Genomic DNA, 21786 nt, shown 5'->3' with positions numbered 1-21786 from the left:
GGTATTCAACTGAAACAAAACCTAGAAGGAAGAAATCTGCCTTTTAGGCCGACCCTGTCCCTCGGTCCTGGGAAGTACGGGGTGGGGGTGGGCCTGGGGGGACTGGGGAATCCTCACTGGTCCACTTGCTGCAGGAGTGCAAAGCCCTGGTCCCGACACCTTATGGGGAACCCGAGTGGCAGGAGACGTACAGGGGGGCAGGGAAGGGCAGCGGGACCCTCACCTATCACCCACTGGATCCAGATCACGTCGTAAGAGTCCGGCTCCGGGGTGAAGTCCTGGAGCCCACAACAGAAGTAGTTCCTCACCCTCTTGCCCTCCTCCCCCAGGTAGGTCTTGGCTTGAACCAGGAAGTCCTCTGTTATGTCGACCATATCCACCTCTCTGAACAGCGGCAGGAGCAGCCGCTTGGTGATCCTTCCAATGCCAGCTCCACAGTCCAGGGCATAGGACGTTCCTGTCTTGTTCGGGCCTTCCTGAAAAGCAGAGGCATATAACCTATCAGAGGGACCCTGTCGCCACACGTGGGGCCCTTCCTCACGAGCCCTAGGACTTAGACTCAAGTCAGGATTCCAGGACTCCGCACAAGCTGAGCACTGGTAGGGAGGTCTGTGCTGGCTGCCAGCTTGTACGGAGTCGAGGGGATAAGCGTGGGAGGAAACACTGCTGGGCCACACAGTCCTTCATCTTTGAAAGTTTTTGTAGAGACAGGATCTCATTCTGTTCAGGTTGGAATGCAGTGGTGGGATCACGGCTCACTGTAGCCTCGAACTCCTGGGCTCAAGCCATCCTCCATCTTCCCACCTCGGCCTCCCAAGTAGCTGGGACTACAGGCATACGCCACCATGCCCAACTCTTTTTTTTTTTTTTTGTATTTTTTGTAGAGACGGGGCCTCGTCTGTTGCCCAGGCTGGTCTCAAACTCCTGGGCTCAGGCAATCCTCCCACCTTGGCATCCCAAGGGGCTGGGATTACAGGAGTGAGCCACTGCCCCTGCCCTGGGCCACACATTTCTAAATGAAAGCTAATTTCCACTTAAAGGTGATAACTGGAACAGGTGTACTAATCTCTCCTGAGTCTCCAGGTAAACAACGGCAGAGAAGAACGGGGAGAATGGAAGCGGGGCAACGGGTGAACAAGGGTGCGGAGAGGGAATGCGGAGGGAGGGGAGGCACTGGATGGAGCAGGTGGCCAACAGCAGCCTCCAGTGCCAGCCATGAGACAAGAAGGTGGGGGGTTCCAGGGCTGGCGGTGGAGCAGAGGGTGGAAACCATGGCACGTAACTAGGAGTCTACATCCAGAATAGCCAACACCCTTAGCCCAAACATCCGTAGACATGGCAGGAGAGCAAGGGTTTCATCCCTGGCAAAACCCAACAGTTGAAGAGAAGTTTGCCCAATTCGGGCACCTCAATTCTGCCTAACAGCCAGCTCCTGTCTGGTACCCTTGAGGCTAAGTCCACAATCTAGAAGCTACCCCACTGTGCCCACCCAGCCCAGCTCCTCAAGGCTTTGGGGTAGGTACCAAGAGATAGCCAACGACCCTGCAGTGTTACATGTGTAAAAGGTGGCACCCCACATGGACTCGGCAGTGCCACCAGAGCCACAACCTCTCCTGGAGAGCACGCCAGACCTGCCTACCCTCAAAAACCTCTGCAGAAACTTCCGGGAGCTGTTGATGTCGATGCTGGAGATGTGGCCATACCCCCCAAGCATGCCGTCCACCGTGGGTGGGATTTGTTTCCAGTAGGTCTTGGCCTTGGAATAGAATTGCTTCTCGTCTTCTATCACCTCGCTTGTCATGCTGTCACCAACCACGGCTCTGCTCAAGCACCACGATCAGCAACCGCGACTCTCCTGGGTAAGGAAGGGGGTGTGAGTCAGCGGGCCAGGGACCCGGCAGGAAGGCCCCCAGGGCAGAGGGCCGGCCTCACACCAGGCTTCACACAGGAGTCACACATCCTGCTAAGTGCAGAGAGAAGTCCAGGGTCCCCAAATCTGCTTCTACCCCTTGGATAACAGCATCTTCTGTCTTCTGCACTCAGAGCACCCGCCCCAAGTCCTGGCTTCAAGTTCTTTTACATTTTCATTTTTTCTGGAGTGCAGTGGTGTGATCATAGCTCAATGCAGCCTCCAACTCCAGAGCTCAAGAGACCCTCCCACCTCACCCTCCGGAGCAGCTAGGACTACCGTTGTGTGCCACCATGCCTGGCTGATTATTTTTTGTAGAGATGGCGTCTCACTACGTTACAAAGGTTGGTCTTGAACTCCTGACCTCAAGAGATTCTCCCACCTTGGCCTCCCAAAGTGCTGGGATTACGGGTGTGAGCCAATGTGCCTGGCCTGGCTTCAAGTTCTTGACATGCTCTATATGACACCTGACTCAGTGGCTTCTGGGCACAGAAAACCCTGATCAATAAAAAACGACCACAAAGCAGAGAGCACCAGCAGTCCCTTGAGGGCCAGGGAAGTTTCCACGCCTCCCTTTCTCTGGCTCAGAGCACAGCAACAACTCACGGTGGGGTCCAGTCCTCCGTTAACGAGGAGTGGGGACTCTGTGCCAGGCACTGGGCTGTGAACCAGGCAGACAGCCAGGCAGAAAACAATTCTACAGACACAACCACACCTGCAGGGAGGGCTGCAGAGGAGAAGCGCCAGTGCCAGCAGAGCACGGAGGGAGGAAGTGGACTCGGGTGCGGGGACGAGGGAAGGCATCCCTGAGGAGGGGACGCGTAAGTTGAAACCGATGGATGGGCAAGAATAAGCGCAGTAGGTGGAGGGTGATGGCACTGCTCCTGGAGGGAAGGACAGACAGTCCTCGCGGCTGCCAGTTCCTGGTCTCACAGTCAACTCTAGCAGTTTCGACTGCATCCTACAGAGCAATGAGTGAACCACCCTGAGGCCCAACAGAGAGTGGCCCGGGAAGATTGGCGCTTCTGAAGACTGCTGGCGGCGGTGGAGACGGCAGGGGGATGAGGAGACAGTTGCCATGGTAGAAGGAGAGGGAACTAGAAAGCCTCAGCTGGGTCCTGGCAGCAGAGCCCAGGCCCACCTCGCCCTTCAGGACAGGGATGACAGTTCGGCGGCTCCACGCTCCACGGGCGGCCAGCCTGCCATAAGCTTCCCATAGGCACAGTGCACCAAGGCACACCACACTTAGGGCTGTTCTAGCTACTGTGAGGCTTGCCAAGACCTCAGAGAGCTCTAGTCCAGGAGGACAAACAAAGAACAAAGGGAAAGAAAATACACAGCAGAAAAATAAGGATTCTCACAGAACCATAAAGTGCTGAGGAAACTCAAAGGGCAGAGGAATCCTCTCCCAACAGCAGACAGGGGCAGCGGCCTGGAGGAGGCAGCCCAAGCTGGGCAGCCAAGGACAGGGAGTGCTGGAGGGGGTGGGGCACAGACAGAGGGAGCAGCCGTGGGACAGCGTGGGCCATCAGAGGGCGGAGAGTGGAGCGGGGGAAGACAGTGTGGAAGGTAAGCTGGGAAAGGCAGACGGGGCCTGGATGAGGGCGGCCTCGAGTGCATGCTGGGCACCAACTCTCGGCTGATGTGTTTCCCACACTGCCAAGGCCTAACCTAATGGAGGCAGAGTGAGAATGGCAGTGGCCGTGCTGGTTGTCACAGGACAAACAGCAACAGTAGGAGGTAGGAATCCCAGCAGCAGCAGCTGCTACATCCTGATAAACCCATGGTAAAGGGAAAATACCCTCAGTGGAACAAGCGCAGCTGACTGGAGCTGCAGCTCACTGCCTCGCAGGTGCTGCCTCCACACGAGGAGAGCAGGGGCTTCTAGCAAATGCCTGTCGCCAAAGTTGACAAATTGTAGGTCCAAGACTGTCTGCCTGACCCCTGGAGCTACAGGGTCAACACGGAAGAGTCCACATATGGAACTCGGGTACAGTCCTCAAACACAACTCAAAGCTTAAAACCCTAAGACCCAGGAACATTCTAGGGCTTCAAGAGAAGTGGTCAGGGGGAAATGGGAAAACGCCCTGAGAAGGAGCACGAGGCCTTCGGGAAGCAACTATGAGGAAAGAGAAGGGAAACTCAACACAAGACAAGCTGGAGAATTTTCTTTTCTTCTTTTTTTTTGAGAAAGGGTCTCACTGTCACCAGACTAGAGTATAGCTCAGGTGATCCTCCCATCTCAGCCTCCAGGGTAGCTGGGACCGCAGGCACACACCGCCACACCCGGCTAACTTTTGTATTTTCTGTAGAGATGGAGTTTTGCCATGTTGCCCAGGCTGGTCTCAAACACCTGGCTGCAAGCGATCCACCTGCCTCGGCCTCCCAAGGTGTTGGGACTACAGGCAGAAACCACTGCACCCAGCCAAGATTTTTCATTGGTCAAATTTGTTATTGGCCCCAGAACTATATTCTGCACTACTATATTCTGAACCTGTCCTGAAAGAGAAGGAACTTTCCAGAAGCAGCAGGCCCACCCCGGCCAGCCAGCTCAAGAATACTTCTAACGGATGCAACGGGGTTCTTCTTAGATCCATGATTGGGTCTTTTCACCCTTAGCAGAACCCTTTGGCTGTGCCTAGAGAGAAGCCTGCTTAAACCTCTCTTCAGATTCTTGTTTTTTTGAGATGGGGTCTTACTATGTGGCCCAGGCTGGCCTCAAACTCCTGGGCGCAAGACATCCTCCCTGCTCAGCCTCCCAAGTAGCTGAGATTACAGGCGTACGCCACTGCACCTGGCTTCCCTCTTCAGATTCTTGAATCCGCTCGCAGACTGACCCCTCACTTTACTGTTCACGCACAAGGGTTTGGGCCACAATGAAGAAAGGCAGCAATCACTTCACCAGTCAGGGAGCCCTTTGGGGTAACAGGCTGGGGAGGACCTTAGTTCTAAATATTGCACATAACACCCTCCCCGCAAGCTGACCACAAAGCTCCCACACTGGTGTCCCAGCACTGGGAATAACAGCGCTGGAAGGAGAAAGAAGCCCACGGCTCAGAAACCCCATCTCTATCAAAAATATACGCATTCTAGTAGCTAATAGGGAGACTGAGGTGGGAGGATCACTTGAGCCTGGGAGGTCAAGGCTGCAGTGAGCCATGATCCTACCTCTGCATTCCAGCCTGGGCAACAGAGTGAGACATTGTGTCAAAAAAAGAAGAAGAAGAAGAATGAATTCTTCTTCCCACCAGACCTGCCAATCCTCAAGACTGCTAGATGTGCCAGGGTGGCTGACAGGAAAAAGGGCCACCAATCTGAATGTCGCCATGTAGCTGGGTTTGGTGGCTGCTATGGTCTGATGGAGTAAGGACCAGGTCAGGTGGGCTGTCTGCCCCTCTGCCAGCAGGCACCAGAGCAACCATGTCACAGCCCTCCATCAGTCACTCAGAGAGGATGGCATTCAAAACTACTCTATAACCTATAACCTATAACCTGAGCACTTTGGGAGGCTGAGGTGGGAAGACTGCTTGAGCCCAGGAGTTTGAATCCAGCCTGGACAACAGAGCGAAACCCTGTCTCAAAAAACAAAAAACACTTGGTGGCTGGGAAAATTAAAGACAAAGTTTAAAAAACGAACTACTACTCTTCCACACCATGCTGGCACAACTCCCATTCAGACTGGAGCACGGCGAGAGCAAGCCTGTCTCCCTCTCACCGCCCAACTTGGGAAACTGAAGGTTTTGTATTCAGTTCTATCTCTCGCCTGGCCGGAGAGCTCCTGAGAGCAGTGGCAACATTTGAGATTTATCACCATGCTTCTCTTGCATCCCATGAAACACAAATATTCAACAGAAAGTTCACCTCTGGTCAAATGAACAGAATAAATCTGGGGGCAAACACGTACCAGGCTGGACTCCATCCGTCTCCTCTCCCAGCATGCAGCTTCCTGGGGGTAGAGACATTACCTTGTATACCACTAGCCCAGTGCCTGATACCAGGTGGGCGTTGACTAATTGGTTGCCAAATAATGCAAGAATGGGCTTTGTGCAGCTATAGCCATTTTCCACTCCTAAGAAAATCCTAGACAAAAGTCCAACCATTCAGAACTGGTAAATACTGAAGGCCTGAAGGCTGCTACCGACAATATAATTCTGTGCTTTACCAAAAGCCTTGTAACATGATTCCTTTAAATGTCAGGGTCCCCTGAATAATCTAATTTACAAGAATTCCACTTACACGCAAATTCTGGGAACAAGCCAGGGGAGGCACATCCTGGCCGGGAAATAGCAAGCCTGACTTTGACTTTTGCCCTAACAGCTGATTCATTAATAAACGGGATTCCTGGGGTCCTGGCTACATTCTGCCTCCCAGTGTCCAGATTGGAGTGGGGCAGGAGGAGAGGTCCCTAAGAGCCCGAGGGAACAGCAAGGTCGGTCGGCCAACAGCAGGAGGTCCTGCTACACTCTGCTCCAGAGCACAGATGCCATATGTGGCTGCAGGGCCTGGGCGGGGGGTGGCGGCCAGGAGCACACTGGCTTTGTGTGCACTCTAGGCTAGCTCAGAGAGGAAGAGAAACCCCTCATGCCTGGTAAATGCCTGCTCAGCCAGTAAATGTGATCCTACATCCTTCACGGTCACCTGGCTGCTGCCTCCTCCTCCCCGCCAAGGTGTTCAGACCCAGGCTACTGCATCTCTTCTCCCACAACCCACGGAAGAAAATAGTGCTGAAACTGTCAGCGGCAGACTTTTGCAGTCATCTCATCCTCCTCACGTAAGTCTCTACGGAAAAGCCTGCCTAAAAGTTACCTCCACCCTCTAGCAGCCTAGTGGACAGAGTCCATCCTCCCTGGATCTTTGTGGACAGCAGCAGGCCACATGCAAATGGCAGAGTGCTCTAAGAAAAAGAAGGAAGTGAGAAAGGGAGGGAAGAAGACAAAACAGGGGATACATTTAAAAACTAACAAAGGCTCTGATGGAGTCAGATGAACCAGATCTGAATCTTGGCTCTGCACACCTGCTGTGTAAGCACAGATTAAGACATTAAACCTCACCATTCCTCAGTTCATCTATAAAATGGAACAGTAATAACGACTTTACAGAAAGGCTGTGATTAAAAGTGCATATGAAAAGCTTAAAGTGCTTGGCACAGTGCCAGGCACATACTCTCTCTTGAGCTTAGAAATCTCTGTCAAATGAGATTCTTGTCAACTCTGCCCCCTATGAGGATCAAATGGGAAAACTGCCTTAGAATGCCATAGAAGCTGTACTGTTGGACACACCTAGGGGACTGTTACTGGTATGCTGGGTGGCCAATCCAGCAGACTCAAACAGCTCTGCAAATCAGCCAGAGTGGGGAGTGAGCTTCCTCTGCCTATAAGCACAGAACCCCCACCGAGATCTTTTAGATGCTATCCTTGTGATCCTAGGGCTTCCGGCCTCCACCAAAACACTCCATGCGTACTTCCAACCCCCGCACAGTCCTCAGTTTACATAGAGAAAAACCAGCACACTAAAGGAAGTGATGTGTCTTTAAACATACAAACACGAAGCCGAGAACAGAATTAAGGAGGGAATCCAGGCTCCTTATACCAGCCCTGGTTCCTCCCAACTCATCCCATCTCACTGGGCAATAATTCTACACACCACAACCACCGGTTACACTGTCCCTCCTCGCTGTCAGGGTCTCTGACACCAGCTGTGGCAATCACTTATAGTACAGAGGAGAAACCAAAGTCCAGAGGGAGAGATCACACAGTTGGTGGGCAGCAAAGCCTGGGCTTTTCGATATGGCAGCCTCCCTGCAGACAGGCTGACCTTGGCCGCAAGGGCTCTCGGGCTGTCTTTTTGGAGCTGCACCTGTGTCGGGCTGGCGCTCGCGCGGGACCCAAGGTTAAATACGACAGCAACTTCTGTGCAACGGGCACTTAACTGTGCCAAGCTCTGAACTGGGCATTTTACCAATTCCTCCCATCCATCCTCCGAGTGGGCGCTCTCCATATCCCTGTTTCTCAGAAGGAAACAGGCTCAGAGAAAGAGATTTGCTGCGGTCTGGGGACCGGGGTGGGGGAGTGCCCTGGCTGGGCTTTGAGTGCCTTGACTTTCCTCCTGTACCCCGACCCATGGACTGCTCCGTAGTCCCTGCCCAGGTCCGGCCAGTGGACCTCTTGGGGACGCGCACGTGGGGCCTGTGCCGGCCCGCGCGCACGCGCCGGCTCACGTGACGAGCCGGGGAACCTCAGGGTGCCGAAGCAGTTAGGGGTCGCGGCCTCCCCTCTCCCGGCGGCTGCCTACCCTTCGCACCGCCTCGCGCTACTCACTCCGGGTGGGGGCTCCCGAGACCGAGAGAAGAAGATGGGGAAGAGGAAGGGAGGGCGGCGGCGGCGGCGGCGGAGACTCCACAAGCCAACCGCAGCTCCGCCAGACCACGACCAGACGCGACAGCTCGCTGCGCGCGCTGCCTTTGTCCGCTAACATCACTTCCGGGCGTTTAGGGGCGTGGCCATGACTGGCCCCACCCCCCTAGTTCAGTTCGCCCCCCCCCCCCGCGGGCTCCGGATTTAACTTGACTTCTTTCCAAAAGTAATTTAACTTATTTTATTTATTTTGTTTTTGAGACAGAATCCTGCTCTGTCAAGCAGGCTGGAGTGCAGTGGCGCGATCTCGGCTCACCGCAACCTCCGCCTCCCAGGTTCCAGCGATTCTCCTGCGTCAGCCTCCAGAGTACCTGGGACTACAGGCGTGAGCTACCACACCCAGCTAATTTTTGTATTTTTAGTAGAGACGGGTTTTCACCATGTTGGCCAGGCTGGTCTCGAACTCCTGATTTCAAGTGATCCGCCCGCCTCTGCCTTCCGAAGTGTTGGGATTATAGGCGTGAGCCACCACGTCCGGCCTAATTTGACTTCTTTAAAAAAAAATTAGAGACGGGGTCTCACCCTGTTGCTCAGGCTGATCTTGAGCTCCTGGCCTCCAGTGAGGCTTCCACCTCGGCCTTCCAGACTGCTGGGATTACATGCGTGAGCCACCGCGCCCAACACAGGTTACAGCTCAAAACTTGACTAAATTGACTTTTGGGAATCTAGAAGGACCTCCCGAACTGAAAAGAGCCGCAGCGTCGCCCTCTCCCCGTCCCCAGCACGTACAACAGTTCGTTTGGAGGCTGCAGGCTGGACTTCTAAAAACGAGTGTTGTGCGGGCTTTGAGTAAAAAGGGAAAAAGAAGCCATTGGTCCTCAAATCCACCCATCTCCATTAGCATCTTAAAATAATACCGACCCCCAAAAACAAATAAAATAAAAAGAAATACTCTTTGGCAGTGCCATGGGATTCCCACTGAAATGAGCAAAACAAGCCCATGACGTTTCCATTCCAAAAGCGTGGCCCTTCCCTAGGCTCCTCCTGTGCAAAGAAATTCTGGAGCTATCTCCGAGGCAGCAGTGATGGAAACGCGAGCTTGCAGGTGGGTAGAGCCTGTTAACATCTCCGAGCTTCAGTCTCCTGCCAGAAGAAGAAGTTGAGCAACGTAATAATTACTGAACTTCTGATGCTGTGAGAGGGTTAAACTTGTGGAACATTGCACGTCAGACCTTCAGCTCAGCACCTGCAGTGGGTTCTCAGGAAATAGAAGCTGTTATAATGATAATATTCACCTTAAGTTCATTTTTCCTATACTATTAATAATATCCTTGTGTTGGCAGGGCGCGGTGGTGCACGACTGTAATCCCAGCATTTTGGGAGGCCAAGGCAGGTGGATCACCTGAGGTCAGGAATTTGAGACCAGCCTGGCCAACATGGCAAAACTCTGTCTCTACTAAAAATACAAAATTAGCCAGGCATGGTGGTGCATGCCTGTAGTCCCAGCTACTCGGAGGCTGAGGCAGGAGAACAGCCTGAACCTGGGAGGCAGAGGTTGCAGTGAGCCTAGATCGCGCCATTGCTTTCCAGCCTGGGTGACAAGAGCGAAACTCTGTCTCAAAAATAAATAAATAAAATAATAATAATACTATCCTGGTGTTCCTTCCTCTGGGCGATGCACACAGAAGGTGCTTAAAGTGTGTTTGCTCTAAATGTGCTGAAAGCTACAGGAGAAAGGGGATGCTAAAAAGCCCCTTCTGCATTGAGTCTGCAGGATGTGTGTATGTGCATATTATTTGGCATCCCCTCTAGACTATTCTAGGTCACAACTGCTACCCCTGGTCTGAGCCCCTCTCCCAGGCTTCATTTTGTGTGTCTCTAAGCAAAGGGATTGGTCCTGGGCAATTTCAATCGGTGGGGGTGTCCGGAATCCTCCGCCAGGGGGCAGCTCTGATCCAAGCTCTGCATGCCTAAAAATCCAGCCGTCTTATTTCCTGTCAACAGAAGAGCAAGCCTCTTCCCCACACCCACGCTCCAAGGCCTTCCCAGGACTGGCCAGCTCCCTGACCTCAAAGCCTCTGGCATCTCTGAATTCCCAATCCTAGCGCATAGTAGTTGCTTGATAAATGTTTGCAGAGTGCAAGGGCTGGAGGGCTCCTTAGAAACCATCTAGTTAGGCCAGGCGCAGTGGCTCACGCCTGTAATCTCAGCACTTTGGGAGGCCGAGGCAGGCGGATCACGAGGTCAGGAGATGGAGACCATCCTGGCTAACATGGTGAAACCCTGTCTCTACTAAAAATACAAAAAAATTAGCCGGGCGTGGTGGCGGGCACCTGTAATCCCAGCTACTCGGGAGGCTGAGGCAGGAGAATGGGGTGAACCCGGGATGCAGAGCTTGCAGTGAGCCGAGATCGCGACTCCGTCTCCAAAAAAAAGAAAAAAAAAAGAAAAAAAGAAACCGTCTAGTTAATCTGGTGTTTCTCAGCCATTAAAAAAAGTCACATACCCTTTAAATAAATACAAAAATATCTCCCTCCCCCACTCAATATTGTAGCTCTCCAGGAAAGTATGTCCCTCCATCCCTGGTGAGAAGCATTGACAGAAAATAGAATATATCTTTGGCGACGTGTCCTCTAGTGAGTCACTCTGTTATCTGAATTACAAAGTCGTTTCTTCATTTTCAAATTATGAAACTATGCCACACCAGTGAAATACTCATGTAAATGACCTTTGTCTCCCACCCCAGCTTCACGATACTATGAGCTTCCCCTCGGCCCTCTCCCAGCCAACATTCAGTGACAAGGCCCAGGGAGTCCTAAGAAAGAAGATACTTCTCCAGGATCACACAGCAAAACAGCGGGCCATGGACTTGAAAGTGGGTCTGTTTTTTGCTTTTTTTTTTTTTTTTGAGAGACGGAGTCTCGCTGTCTCCCAGGCTGGAGTGCAGTGGCGCGATCTTGGCTCACTGCAAGCTCTGCCTCGGGGGTTCACGCCATTCTCCTGCCTCAGCCTCCTGAGTAGCTGGGACTACAGGCCCCGCCACCACGCCCAGCTAATTTTTTGTATTTTTGGTAGAGACGGGGTTTCATCGTGTTAGCCAGAATGGTCTTGATCTCCTGGCCTCATGATCCTCCCGCCTTGGCCTCCCAAAGTGCTGGGATTACAGGCGTGAGCCACCGCACCCGGCCTGGGTCTGTTAATTTCTTTCTTTCCTTCCTTCCTTCCTTCCTTCCTTCCTTCCTTCCTTCCTTCCTTCCTTCCTTCCTTCCTTCCCTCCCTCCCTCCTTCCCTCCCTCCTTCCTTCCTTCCTTTCTTGATGGAATCTCGCCCTCTAACCCAGGCTGGAGTGCAGTGTTGCGGTCTCGGCTCACTGCAAGCTCCGCCTCCCGGGTTCACACCATTCTCCTGCCTCAGCCTCCCACGTAGCTGGGACTACAGGCGCCCACCACCACGACCAGCTAATTTTTTGTATTTTTAGTAGAGACGAGGTTTCACCGTGTTAGCCAGGATGGTCTCAATCTCCTGACCTCGTGATCTGCCCGCCTCGACCTCCCAAAGTGCTGGGATTACGGACGTGAGCCACCGTGCCTCTCAGGGTCTGTTCATTTCTAGGTCCATTGTATTCTGACTGCCTGGTCTTGGGGTGGAAGTTCTACTTCCAGAGCCACCCAGCCTGAGCCTCCCAGATCTGGAAGGGGTAGGCCTGGCTGCCCTGGTCAGAGTCCCAGTGCCCCAGGTAGCTGCGGCCAGGGCATCCAGGGCACAATAGCCCCACCCTTAGTCCCCAGGCCTCAGTGCCCACTGCTACTCAGATGCCCGGGGTGAGGGGCGGATCACAATGACCCTGAAGGGGCCCAGAGGCAGCCGGGAGGGGCTGGGAGACGGACCAGGCAGGGAAGATGGGCTCTACAGCCTGCCTGTAGAGAGCTTTAAACTCACAGGACCTTCTCAGGCCCCACCCAGAAGCCCACCGGGGTGAGTGTGACACTGCCCAAGAGCCAGCTCAGAGCTGACAACAATCTGGGAGTGGGGTGTGGTTGGGAGGAAGCAGACTTAGAAACCCCTCAGTGTCAGAGCTGGGAGTAAGACTGGGGCTCTGCCTCCCAAGGGGGGAGTTTGTTAAAAGTCTGTGTCTTGGCCAGAAGTGGGGACTCATGCCTGTGATCCCAGCACTTTGGGAGGCCAAGGCAGGTGGATCACTTGAGCCCAAGAATTCAAGACCAGCCTGCACAACATAAATACAAAAAAATTCTACCCCATTTCTACAAAATATACAAAAATTAGCCAACTGTGGTGGTGTGTGCCTGTAGTCCCAGCTACTCAGGAGGCTGAGGCAGGAGGATCACTTGAGCCCAAGAATTTGAGGCTGCAGTGAGCTATGATGGTGCCATTGCACTCCAGCCTGGGCGACAGCGGGACCCCGTCTTAGGAAGATCCCATCTCTTTAACAACAACAACAAAAAACTGTCTTGGCTCCAGCAGAGACGTACTGAATCAGAATGGGGGCTGGGGGTAAGTCATCCGTATTTTCAACAGGCTCCCCACCCAGGGGTCTCTGAGGCAGCACGAGGGCTGGGAGGCTGCTGGTCAGGTCTCTCTTCCCTCAAGCTGGTTCCAGGTTTCCTAATTCCCAGTAGAGCGCTAATGACGGTAACAGCTTAAACGATTTGAACACTGCAAGGCAGGCTAAGTGCTTTCTCTACCAGCGGTGATGCCATTTCACGGCTGCAAAGAGGCAGGTGCTGCTATTATCCCCATTCTGCAGACCAGAGCCCCCAGGGAAGGCAGAGGGAAGTTAATTGGCTTGGCCAAGGTTACAAAGCTAGTAAGTGGTGGAGCTGGGACTAAATCCTAAATAATAATAACTTTTAAATACTAAGAATGGCAGCTAGTCTATGGGTAAGTTTGGCCAGCGTGACTGGCACTGTTCCGAGCTTGCTGTTCTAAGACTGGCATGTACTTGCTCATTTAAACGTCACAGCAACCGCCAAAGTTGGCTACTCTTGCTGTCACCGTTTTTCAGGTGAGGAAACAGAGGCTCTGGGAGCTCTTTCCTGAAGCCACTCGCTGTCCGCCGGGCCGGTGGCGTTCACCCCGCACCGCGCTGCCCCGCCCGGGGCACTATGGCCTGGGGCTGGACTATGCCTTCCCCACCTCACCCGGCGCCCCCCACCCACGCGCGCTGAGGGTGCGGTGAGCTGAGTGCGGGGCCAAGCATGTTCCGGCGTCGACCTCGCCCAGGGGCCCAGGAGATGGCGCACAAGAGGCTCCCTGGCGACGGCGACTTCCGACGCAGCAGCGACCCGCGGCTGCCCAAGCTGACCCCGCCCGCGCTCCGAGCGGCCCTGGGCGCGCGAGGCTCCGAAAGCTCGAGGATCCCGGAGGGCGGCGCCGCGTGGTGGCCGGAAGGGGACGCCGAGCCCGGGGTGGGCGTCGGACTCCTCCCGCCGCGCCTGCCCGCCCTGCTCACCGAGACCTGGCGGGCCGTGCGGAAGCGGGGGCTGCTCCGGTCCCTGCTGCTGCCTCTCCTGCTGTCGGCCGGCGCGTCCCGGGAATCGGCGCCCAGGCAGCCCGGGCCTGGAGAGCGCGAACGCCCCCGGAGGGGCGTGGCCAGGGAGGACCCCGACTTCTTGGGCGCCTTCCTAGGAGAGCTCCTCCCCAGCAGGTTCCGTGAGTTCCTGCACCAGCTCCAGAAGTGCGCCGAGGAGCCGGAGCCACTGAGTGAGGCCCCGCGGGGCCCGGGGGGCGGGCCCGAGTCATTGCCGGTGGGGGGTGGTCCCCTGTGTCCCGGCACCCACCACCCCCACCACCCAGGCTAGAAGGATGCTAATGTTAGCTGAGTATCTCAGAGCCCTCGCAACCCATCCTTGAGGGCTGGTCTGCCATCACCCCGAGGCCATATGACTAGGAAGGACCGTTCCCCCGCCAAGGCTCACAACTGTTTCCTCCTGGCTCCAGCATCCCCAGCACCGCAACATCAAAGGGGTGTGTTAGAGCACTGCCCAGGGTCTCCGCGGTGTCCCCACTGTTCTTTCCTCCCAGACGTGTGGTAAGCGTCAGTCCGCTTCTTGGTGGGGACGGGGTTGCCATCGATGTTTCCAGGGCGGGACAGCCTGGCCACTCATGCCAGATGTGGCCTGTTTGTCTTTAAGGGGCCAGTCATCGCAACTCCAGGATAGTCTTACGAAGATTTCGCTCCAGCAGACACCTACTCTGGGGCCCCTGAAGGGTGATCACTCACAATTCACCACTGTCAGAAAGGCCAACCAGTGAGTGATGGGCGGGATAAGGGTAGGGTAGTGGAGGAAAGGGGTATTTCTTTCCTCCTTTCTTTCCTCTTTCGCCCATGAATGTATTCATTTATCCACCTATCTACCCATTCATCCATCCTTACATGCGTCTGTCCATGAATCAGATCTTCTAAGAACCCATTCAAGATTCGTTCGCCAGTTCATCAATGAATCAACGCATCCATTAATGAGGTCTTCTACCAACACATAATTCATCCACGAATCCATTCATATATTCATTTTCCCATTCACCCATCCATCCTTGCATCCATCTTATCCATGAACCAGGTCTTCTACAACCTGTTCATGAATCTCCATCTATCCATCCATCCTTCTGTCCACCCATTCATCTATCATGAACCCATGACTCCATCCATCCGTACATTCACTCACCCACCCACCCATGAATCAGGTGTCCAGTGGATCCATTCATCTACCTGGCCAACCAGCTAGCCAGTCATCCATCTAAAACTCCCACACTCGGCCGGGCGCGGTGGCTCACGCTTGTAATCCCAGCACTTTGGGAGGCCGAGGTGGGCGGATCACGAGGTCAGGAGATCGAGACCACAGTGAAACCCCGTCTCTACTAAAAATACAAAAAATTAGCCGGGCGTGGTGGCGGGCGCCTGTAGTCCCAGCTACTCGGAGAGGCTGAGGCAGGAGAATGGCGTGAACCCGGGATGCGGAGCTTGCAGTGAGCCGAGATCGCGCCACTGCACTCCAGCCTGGGCGACAGAGCGAGACTCTGTCTCAAAAAAAAAATAAAAATAAAAAATAAAACTCCCACACTTCGGCAGGGCACGGTGGCTCACGCCTGTAATCCCAGCACTTTGGGAGGCCGAGGCGGGCGGATCACGAGGTTAGGAGATCGAGACCATCCTGGCTAACACGGTGAAACCCCGTCTCTACTAAAAATATACAAAAAAACAAAAAATTAGCCAGGCGTGGTGGCGGGCACCTGTAGTCCCAGCTACTCAGGAGGCTGAGGCGAGAGAATGGCGTGAACCCGGGAGGCGGAGCTTGCAGTGAGCAGAGATTGTGCCATTGCACTCCAGCCTGGGCAACAGAGTGAGACTCCGTCTCAAATAAAAATAAAATAAAATAATAAAAAATAAAACTCCCACACTTCTGTCCATCCCTCCATTGATCCAATGATCAAACATCTACAAATCCTTCCACCCACTTGTAAACCCAGGACACTGTCCATCGCTAATCCAGTCATAAAGCCATCCACAAACCTACATACCCATCTACGTTAATCATCCAGCCACGCATCTGTCCCTCTACCCATACATTCATAGTTCAGTTCTATTCAGACCCTTTCATTAACTCACCCATCAGTCCATCCACCCATCAACCCACCCACCCAGTCTTCCATCTTTTTACCCATCCCACCATCATTTGTCCATTTCTTACTCTAACTTTTATTAGGTTTTACTATATGTTGAATATTGGGAGAAAAATAAGGGATGGAGGTAAGAGAAGAGCCCAGGCGATGGAACCTACCTGGGCCTAGACACCATAGTTTTAACACAGGGGGAAAAGAAGACAGAAACAGTTCCTCCAGGTTAAAATTCCTCCAGGCTTAAGCAGGGTTGAAGGGTGAACAGCACTGCCCATGAGTTTAAAGATCAGGGAGAGTAAATACATCACAAACATATCATTCTTCCTCATCTCATACCCGCAGCAGACATAACTAATGGATCATATTTCCCCACTGAGCCTCAGAACCCTTCGTCACACAGTACTCCAGGCAGATACCCCTGATGGATCAGAGTAGGAACTAGAAATGGAACACATGGCTAAGCATGGTGGCTCATGCCTATAATTCCAGTGCTTTGGGAGGCTGAGGCAGGAGGATCGCTTGAGCCCAGGAGTTTGAGACCAGCCTTGGTAACATGGTGAAACCCTGTCTCTACAAAAATTACAAAAAAATAGCTGGGCGTGGTGGTGCATGCCTGTGGTTCCAGCTACTCCGGAGGCTGAGGCGGAAGGATTGCTTGAGCCTGGGAGGTTGAGGCTGCAGTGAGCCAAGATCGTGCCACTGCACTCCAGCCTGGGTGACAGAGCAAGACCCTGTCTCAAAAAAAAAAGTGAAACACATTTACCAACCTCAGAACTTTCAACCAATCAGGCCAAATATACACATGACTTCTCACAAGACATAATAAATAAAAGTATGGAATTCATTCTCTCAAATGTGAGCAAAAGCAAAGACAAACACCGACTTTCACATTCAAGAGCAAATACTTGAGCACCTTACTGTGTGTGAGATTCCCTGGTAGGCCCCCTGCAGGGGACACTGGGGTGCCTCAGAACAGGCTCCTGTGGCCCTCGAGTGGAGATGCTGAGATTTCAGGCAGGCGGGCAGAGCTGGGTTATGCCTTTGCCTGGCCCTGCAGCCAGCAGACAGCAGGGGTTCCTGAGCAGACAACTGTTGGATGACTAGGTCCCAAGGCATGTACCCAGGCACTGTCCTGACATCTCTCAACTGCTTGGCTCTTTGGGGGCTGATGAAAAGCATTCCCTCCGCATCTACACAGACATACAGATGTGGTCAGATGAACAGATGCAGACATATAAATATGTGCATACTAGCGGTCAGCCATGACCTTCCTCAATAACAGAGCTATAGGTGGGTCAAGCAGGCCTTCCCGCAGCCTTGCCCTTGAGGCTGATTTTTTTTTTTTTTTTTGAGACGGAGTCTCACTCTGTCACTAGGCTGGAGTGCAGTGGTGCGATCTTGGCTCACCGCAATCTCTACCTCCTGGGTTCAAGTGATTCTCAGCCTCTTGAGTAGCTGGAACTACAGGCGCATGCCACCGTGCCCAGCTAATTTTTTTGTATTTTTGGTAGAGACAGGGTTTCACCATGTTGGCCAGGATGGTCTGGATCTCTTGACTTTGTGATCTGCCTGCCTTGGCCTCCCAAAGTGCTGGGATTACAGGCGTGAGCCACCACACCCGGTTGAGGCTGAAATTAATAACAATAAATGGAACAATGTTATCTATGAAATATACACATAACAGATACCCTTGATTAAGGCCAAACCCTGTGCCAGGCCATGTCCTAGATGCCTCATGTAAATCATTTGATACTCACCAAACCCAGGAGGATGGTATTATTGTGCCTATAATTTAAAGGGAAAAAAAAAACTGCCAAATGGAGACTTGGCGACAGTCTGCCAAAGGTCATGTGGCTGGGATGGGGCATGATTGAGATAGAGAGTTACAATAAGAACAGCTCAGGCGGGCGGGCGGTGGCTCACGCCTGTAATCCCAGCACTTAGGAAGGCCAAGGGGGAGTGGATCACTTGAGGTCAGGCATTTGAGACCAGCCTGGCCAATAAGGTGAAACCCTGTTTCTACTAAAAATACAAAAATTAGCCGGACGTGGTGGCGGGCGCCTGTATTCCCAGCTACTCAGGAGGCTGAGGCAGGAGAATGGCGTGAACCTGGGAGGCGGAGCTTGCAGTGAGCCCAGATGGCGCCACTGCACTCCAGCCTGGGCGACAGAGCAAGAATCTGTCTCAAAAGCAAAACAAAAACAAAAACAAAAACAGCTCCCAGTTAGTGATGTTTGCTCTGGGTCCTGCAGACCCTGGGCTGGATGCTTCTACAGCCCATTTCCTTTCTTCACAACCCTGCAGAGTGGGCACAATGATTCCCATTTTACAGCTAAGAAAACTGAGGCTCAAAAGGGTCAGGACTGAAACCCAGGACTGCATGACTCCTGGGCTGGCATTCTTATTCTCTCTGCCAAATTGCTTTACGTGCGAGGGTGCCAGCTCTGGAACCAGGATGCAGGTCTTTCCTCCATGCCTTACAGCTGCATGACCTTGGAATAGTCTCTGTGCCTCTGTTTCCTCAACTATAAAATGAGAATGATAACAGCGTTTCGTGGGGGCTGTGTGCATTTGGTGGGATGGTGTATGTGCGTGCTGGAGCCTGCCTGGCGGGTAGGAAGTGCTCCGTTAAGGCTGGCTGCTGTGATTGGCGTTATCCATTCTTACAGACCAGTGTAGGGCACTCGTCCAGGATCTCACAGCGAGTCTGGGGCTGGTGGGTGTGTGCTGGGGTACAGCGGGGGGCTTCGAGCACAGGCCTCTCTCCCCTCTCTCAGCAGGCCCCACGATGCACAGGTCCCCAAGCTCAAGGCTGCCCTGACCCACAACCCCTTGGCGGAAGGCTCTAGGCCCTGCAGGCGGCGTTGCCCTTTCCGGGTGCGATTCGCTGACGAGACCCTGCAGGACACAACGCTCCGCTACTGGGAGCGCAGACGCTCAGGTAAGCAGACAGGATGGGGAGCCTCGAGACTTCGGAAAGTTCTAGCCAGGAGGGCAGAGAGGCTGTAGCTCTGGGCCCCCAGAGTGAGGGACTGGCTTGCAAAGGCCAAGAGATCAGTGATCCTGCAGAGGATGTGCCTGAACTAGCCTCCCTGGAGGATGTCAGGTTGACCTTCGAAGACCAAGTAGAGGGTCCAGAATCCAGTGGAGGTGTTCCAACGCGGGCGGCACCTTGGACTGCTGGCTGCCAAGGGGTTCCCATACGCCGTATCTGCCCACCTTGAAACCCGTCGCCAGAGCCTCCGGAGCCCACACTTGCTCCCCTCCCCAGTCCCCACAGCCTACAGTGGCTGGAGGAGGTCCAGATGCCATTGGATGCATCTTCCTTCGACATCCATGAAGGCAGACCTTGAAGCCTGCCTGAGGAGGTGCCCAGAAAAGCCGGGAAGAGGAAACTTTATCTCTCCTGGAGACAGTTGGCACTGCCTGGTCCAGCAAGGAAGCTAAGAGCCACCAGACCCTGGATGTAATGGTGTCCGTTTTGCAGTTCCCAGTGAGTTTTCTGAAGTGTGTTTTGAGAAGCAGGCGAGAAGTCCCTGTTCTTACTCTGGTATAACCTTGACCAAGCTCCACCTTTTTCTGTGTGCCCAGCCTCTTCTCAGGATCCAGCAGCCCCCAGGGCCCCCAACAGTCAACGTCCTCTACCTGTTTATTGAGCACCTACTATGTGCAGTTTCAGGAAATGTCTGCCTCAAGGTCGAGCTGTAGGCGATGCCCTGCAAACCTAGGACCTTCGCTGATTTGGGAGGGATCTGATGCAATCCCCTTAGCATCACAGGAAGCTGGAGTTAGAAGCTGTGATTTTTGCCCAACTTCTGTATGTTTGGTGGGGAAACCAAGGCCCCAGAAGCAGAATGGGCTTGTGTGGGTGACACAGAGCCACAAATAGAAGCCAGAGTGCCCCCGGGCCCCTCCTGGGATTCCAAGGCCAGGACAAGCCCAGGAGAAACAATTTCACGTGAATAGCAGTTGGTGCATACAGGAGATGATTCTGTGTCACCCACTGGCCATAAGGAGCTATCATGGTGTCCAGGCCAGCAGGGTGCCAAGGAGACGTGGGGGCCAGCCTGCTGCTTCCCAGCCCTTTCCACCCTGGGGCAGCCATTGGGGAATTCAGGGTCCTTGGACCACCTCGTATGGCTGCTGTTGGACAGGAAGAGCCCCCAGCCCTGAGCCAGCCCTCCCTGAAGCCCTCAGCACTCTCAGTGTGGTTTCTGGGATTTCTATGATGGGGTAAGCGGTCTCCCCACTGCGAGAAAGGGGGCACGCTTCCGGCTGCAGCGTGAGTGGGGGTGCGCAGGGGCACAGCTTGGGTATAACAGAAACAGTCACGCCAGGTGGTTTTAAAACCCAAGCCTTCTCTGGAGGCAGCCAGAAGGCGCTGGGGAGCCTGGGGTTGCCATGGAGACAGGGCTCTGACCAGCCCTGCCTGCCAGAGGGAGGAAAAGAGGGTGGGGGCACCAGTGCCCTCCTCCCGGGCAGAGATCTCACCCTGCCCTCTCTCCTGCAGTCCAACAGAGCGTCATTGTGAACCGGAAGGCCGCCTTGCCAGGGGCGTCAGAGCGGATGTTTGGGAGTGTGGGAAAACGGCTGGAGAGTTTGCCCAAAGCCCTATACCCTGGGGCCAAGGAGGAGACCCTGACCAGCTCCTCGTCCTGGGACTGCACTGGCCTGTGAGGCTCCGGGGAAGGGGATGAGACTCTCGGACATTGCCAGGGCTCCCCACCCCCTTTGCCTACAGACCTCGCCACCCAGCAGCAGGCGGGTTGCCAGTGTGGGTCCTCAAGGGCCCTGCCAGCCATGGGTGGGCCGGGGTCTCAGAGTCCAGGAAGCTCATGGGGTCCTGTCTCCCCAGGTCCAGCCAGAAGCCACAGGGCTACCTTTCTGAGGACACCTCCGTGAACGGCAGCCTGCCCTTCTGTTCATGGAAGAAGGCCGCTGCTCAGAGGCCGCGAAGCGGCCTCCGAGCCTTCTTGGACCCCCACGGCCACCTGGAGCAGGTGGGCAAATGGTCTTGCTCTCAGAGCCAGAAGCTGGTGAGCCCCTGCTGGCAGCTGGCCCCGGGAGCAGCCCTGTTTGGTGGGGTGGCTGGGGCTGGAAGTGGAACCTCCCGGCGAGCCAAGTCACCGTGGGCGCTTGCAGTGGCCACGCCCTGTGTTCCTGCATCTCCCTCAAAGGGCAGCAGTCAAGGGGTGGCTCTAAGCCAGGTGCCTGGGTTCCGATCACAGTTCCTTTCTGCATCTCCCCTCCCCTCCCCTCCCCTCTCTTCTCTTTGCTTTTTTGAGACAGAGTGTTGCTCTGTCGCCCAGGCTGGAGTGCAGCGGTGCGATCTTGGCTCACTGCAACCTCTGCAATGGGGACACCCGCCACCACACCCAGCTAATTTTTGTATTTTTAGTAGAGATGGTGTTTCACGATGCTGGCCAGGCTGGTCTTGAACTCCTGACCTCAGGTGATCTGCCCACCTCGGCCTCCCAAACTGCTGGGATTACAGGCATGAGCCACTGTGCTCAACCTTGCATTTGTTTCCTCATCTTTTAAAATGGGGCTGACAGCACTACCTGCCCAACAGGGCTTCAGCATAGAATCCCGCTGGCAGCCCAGTCCCCTGCCCCGAGGTCCTGGTAGCAGCCAGCTGGTCCTCTGTCTCACTCTAGGAGTCCCTCCCGCCCAACCGGGTGCTGCAGTCGGTCCTGAAGCAAGGCCGCCCTAAGGGGTACCAGCTCCTCCTGGCCTCCGCAACACTGCAGCCAGATCAGAGGTGAACACTCGCGAGACCAAGGCCAGGGGCACACAGGGGCCAGGCAATGAGGAGCGTCCTTCCTTGCCCCACAAATAAAGGCACATCCCAGGTGGCTGGGACCTGCCAGTAGGTCTCACACCACAAGC

At 54.3% G+C, this 21786-nt stretch overlaps 2 protein-coding genes across 16 annotated transcripts in view; one reads left to right on the top strand and one right to left on the bottom strand.

Moving 5' to 3' along the window:
* The window catches only part of NTMT1 (N-terminal Xaa-Pro-Lys N-methyltransferase 1), a 14913-nt gene extending 1072 nt beyond the window's left edge, over positions 1–13841 (bottom strand). The window contains exons 1-3 of one of the 12 annotated variants that reach the window (XM_058445542.1): positions 13733–13841; positions 1640–1855; positions 224–476 (exon numbers count right to left, since the gene is read on the bottom strand). In XM_058445542.1, coding sequence (XP_058301525.1) covers positions 224–476; positions 1640–1801 — 415 coding nt within the window. In that variant the 5' untranslated portion in view covers positions 1802–1855; positions 13733–13841. Of the gene's footprint in view, positions 1–223; positions 477–1639; positions 1856–5813; positions 5834–6715; positions 6735–7838; positions 7857–8200; positions 8366–11789; positions 11963–13435; positions 13453–13732 lie in introns of those variants that run through there. The other 11 variants (XM_058445547.1, XM_058445543.1, XM_058445544.1 and 8 more) reach the window with 11 other exon arrangements.
* CUNH9orf50 (chromosome unknown C9orf50 homolog) lies at positions 12135–21786 on the top strand. Of its 4 annotated transcripts, XM_032165372.2 has the most exons (8): positions 12135–12237; positions 13286–13983; positions 14221–14311; positions 14415–14531; positions 18675–18838; positions 20408–20570; positions 20753–20897; positions 21555–21786. In XM_032165372.2, exons 2-8 carry the CDS (start codon positions 13479–13481, stop codon positions 21660–21662), a joined length of 1293 nt encoding a protein of 430 aa, XP_032021263.1. In that variant the 5' UTR covers positions 12135–12237; positions 13286–13478; the 3' UTR covers positions 21663–21786. The 4 variants fall into 4 exon arrangements, with proteins under 4 accessions (XP_032021263.1, XP_032021264.1, XP_058301523.1 ...); XM_032165373.2 differs by lacking the exon at positions 12135–12237 and having other exon boundaries at positions 13337–13983; positions 18678–18838; XM_058445540.1 differs by lacking the exons at positions 12135–12237; positions 20753–20897; positions 21555–21786 and adding an exon at positions 19169–19390 and having other exon boundaries at positions 13337–13983; positions 20408–20462.

The sequence above is a fragment of the Hylobates moloch genome, unplaced genomic scaffold (assembly GCF_009828535.3).
Source record: "Hylobates moloch isolate HMO894 unplaced genomic scaffold, HMol_V3 SCAFFOLD_10, whole genome shotgun sequence".
NCBI lineage: Eukaryota > Metazoa > Chordata > Mammalia > Primates > Hylobatidae > Hylobates > Hylobates moloch.
This window is presented reverse-complemented; position numbering and strand designations above follow the sequence as displayed.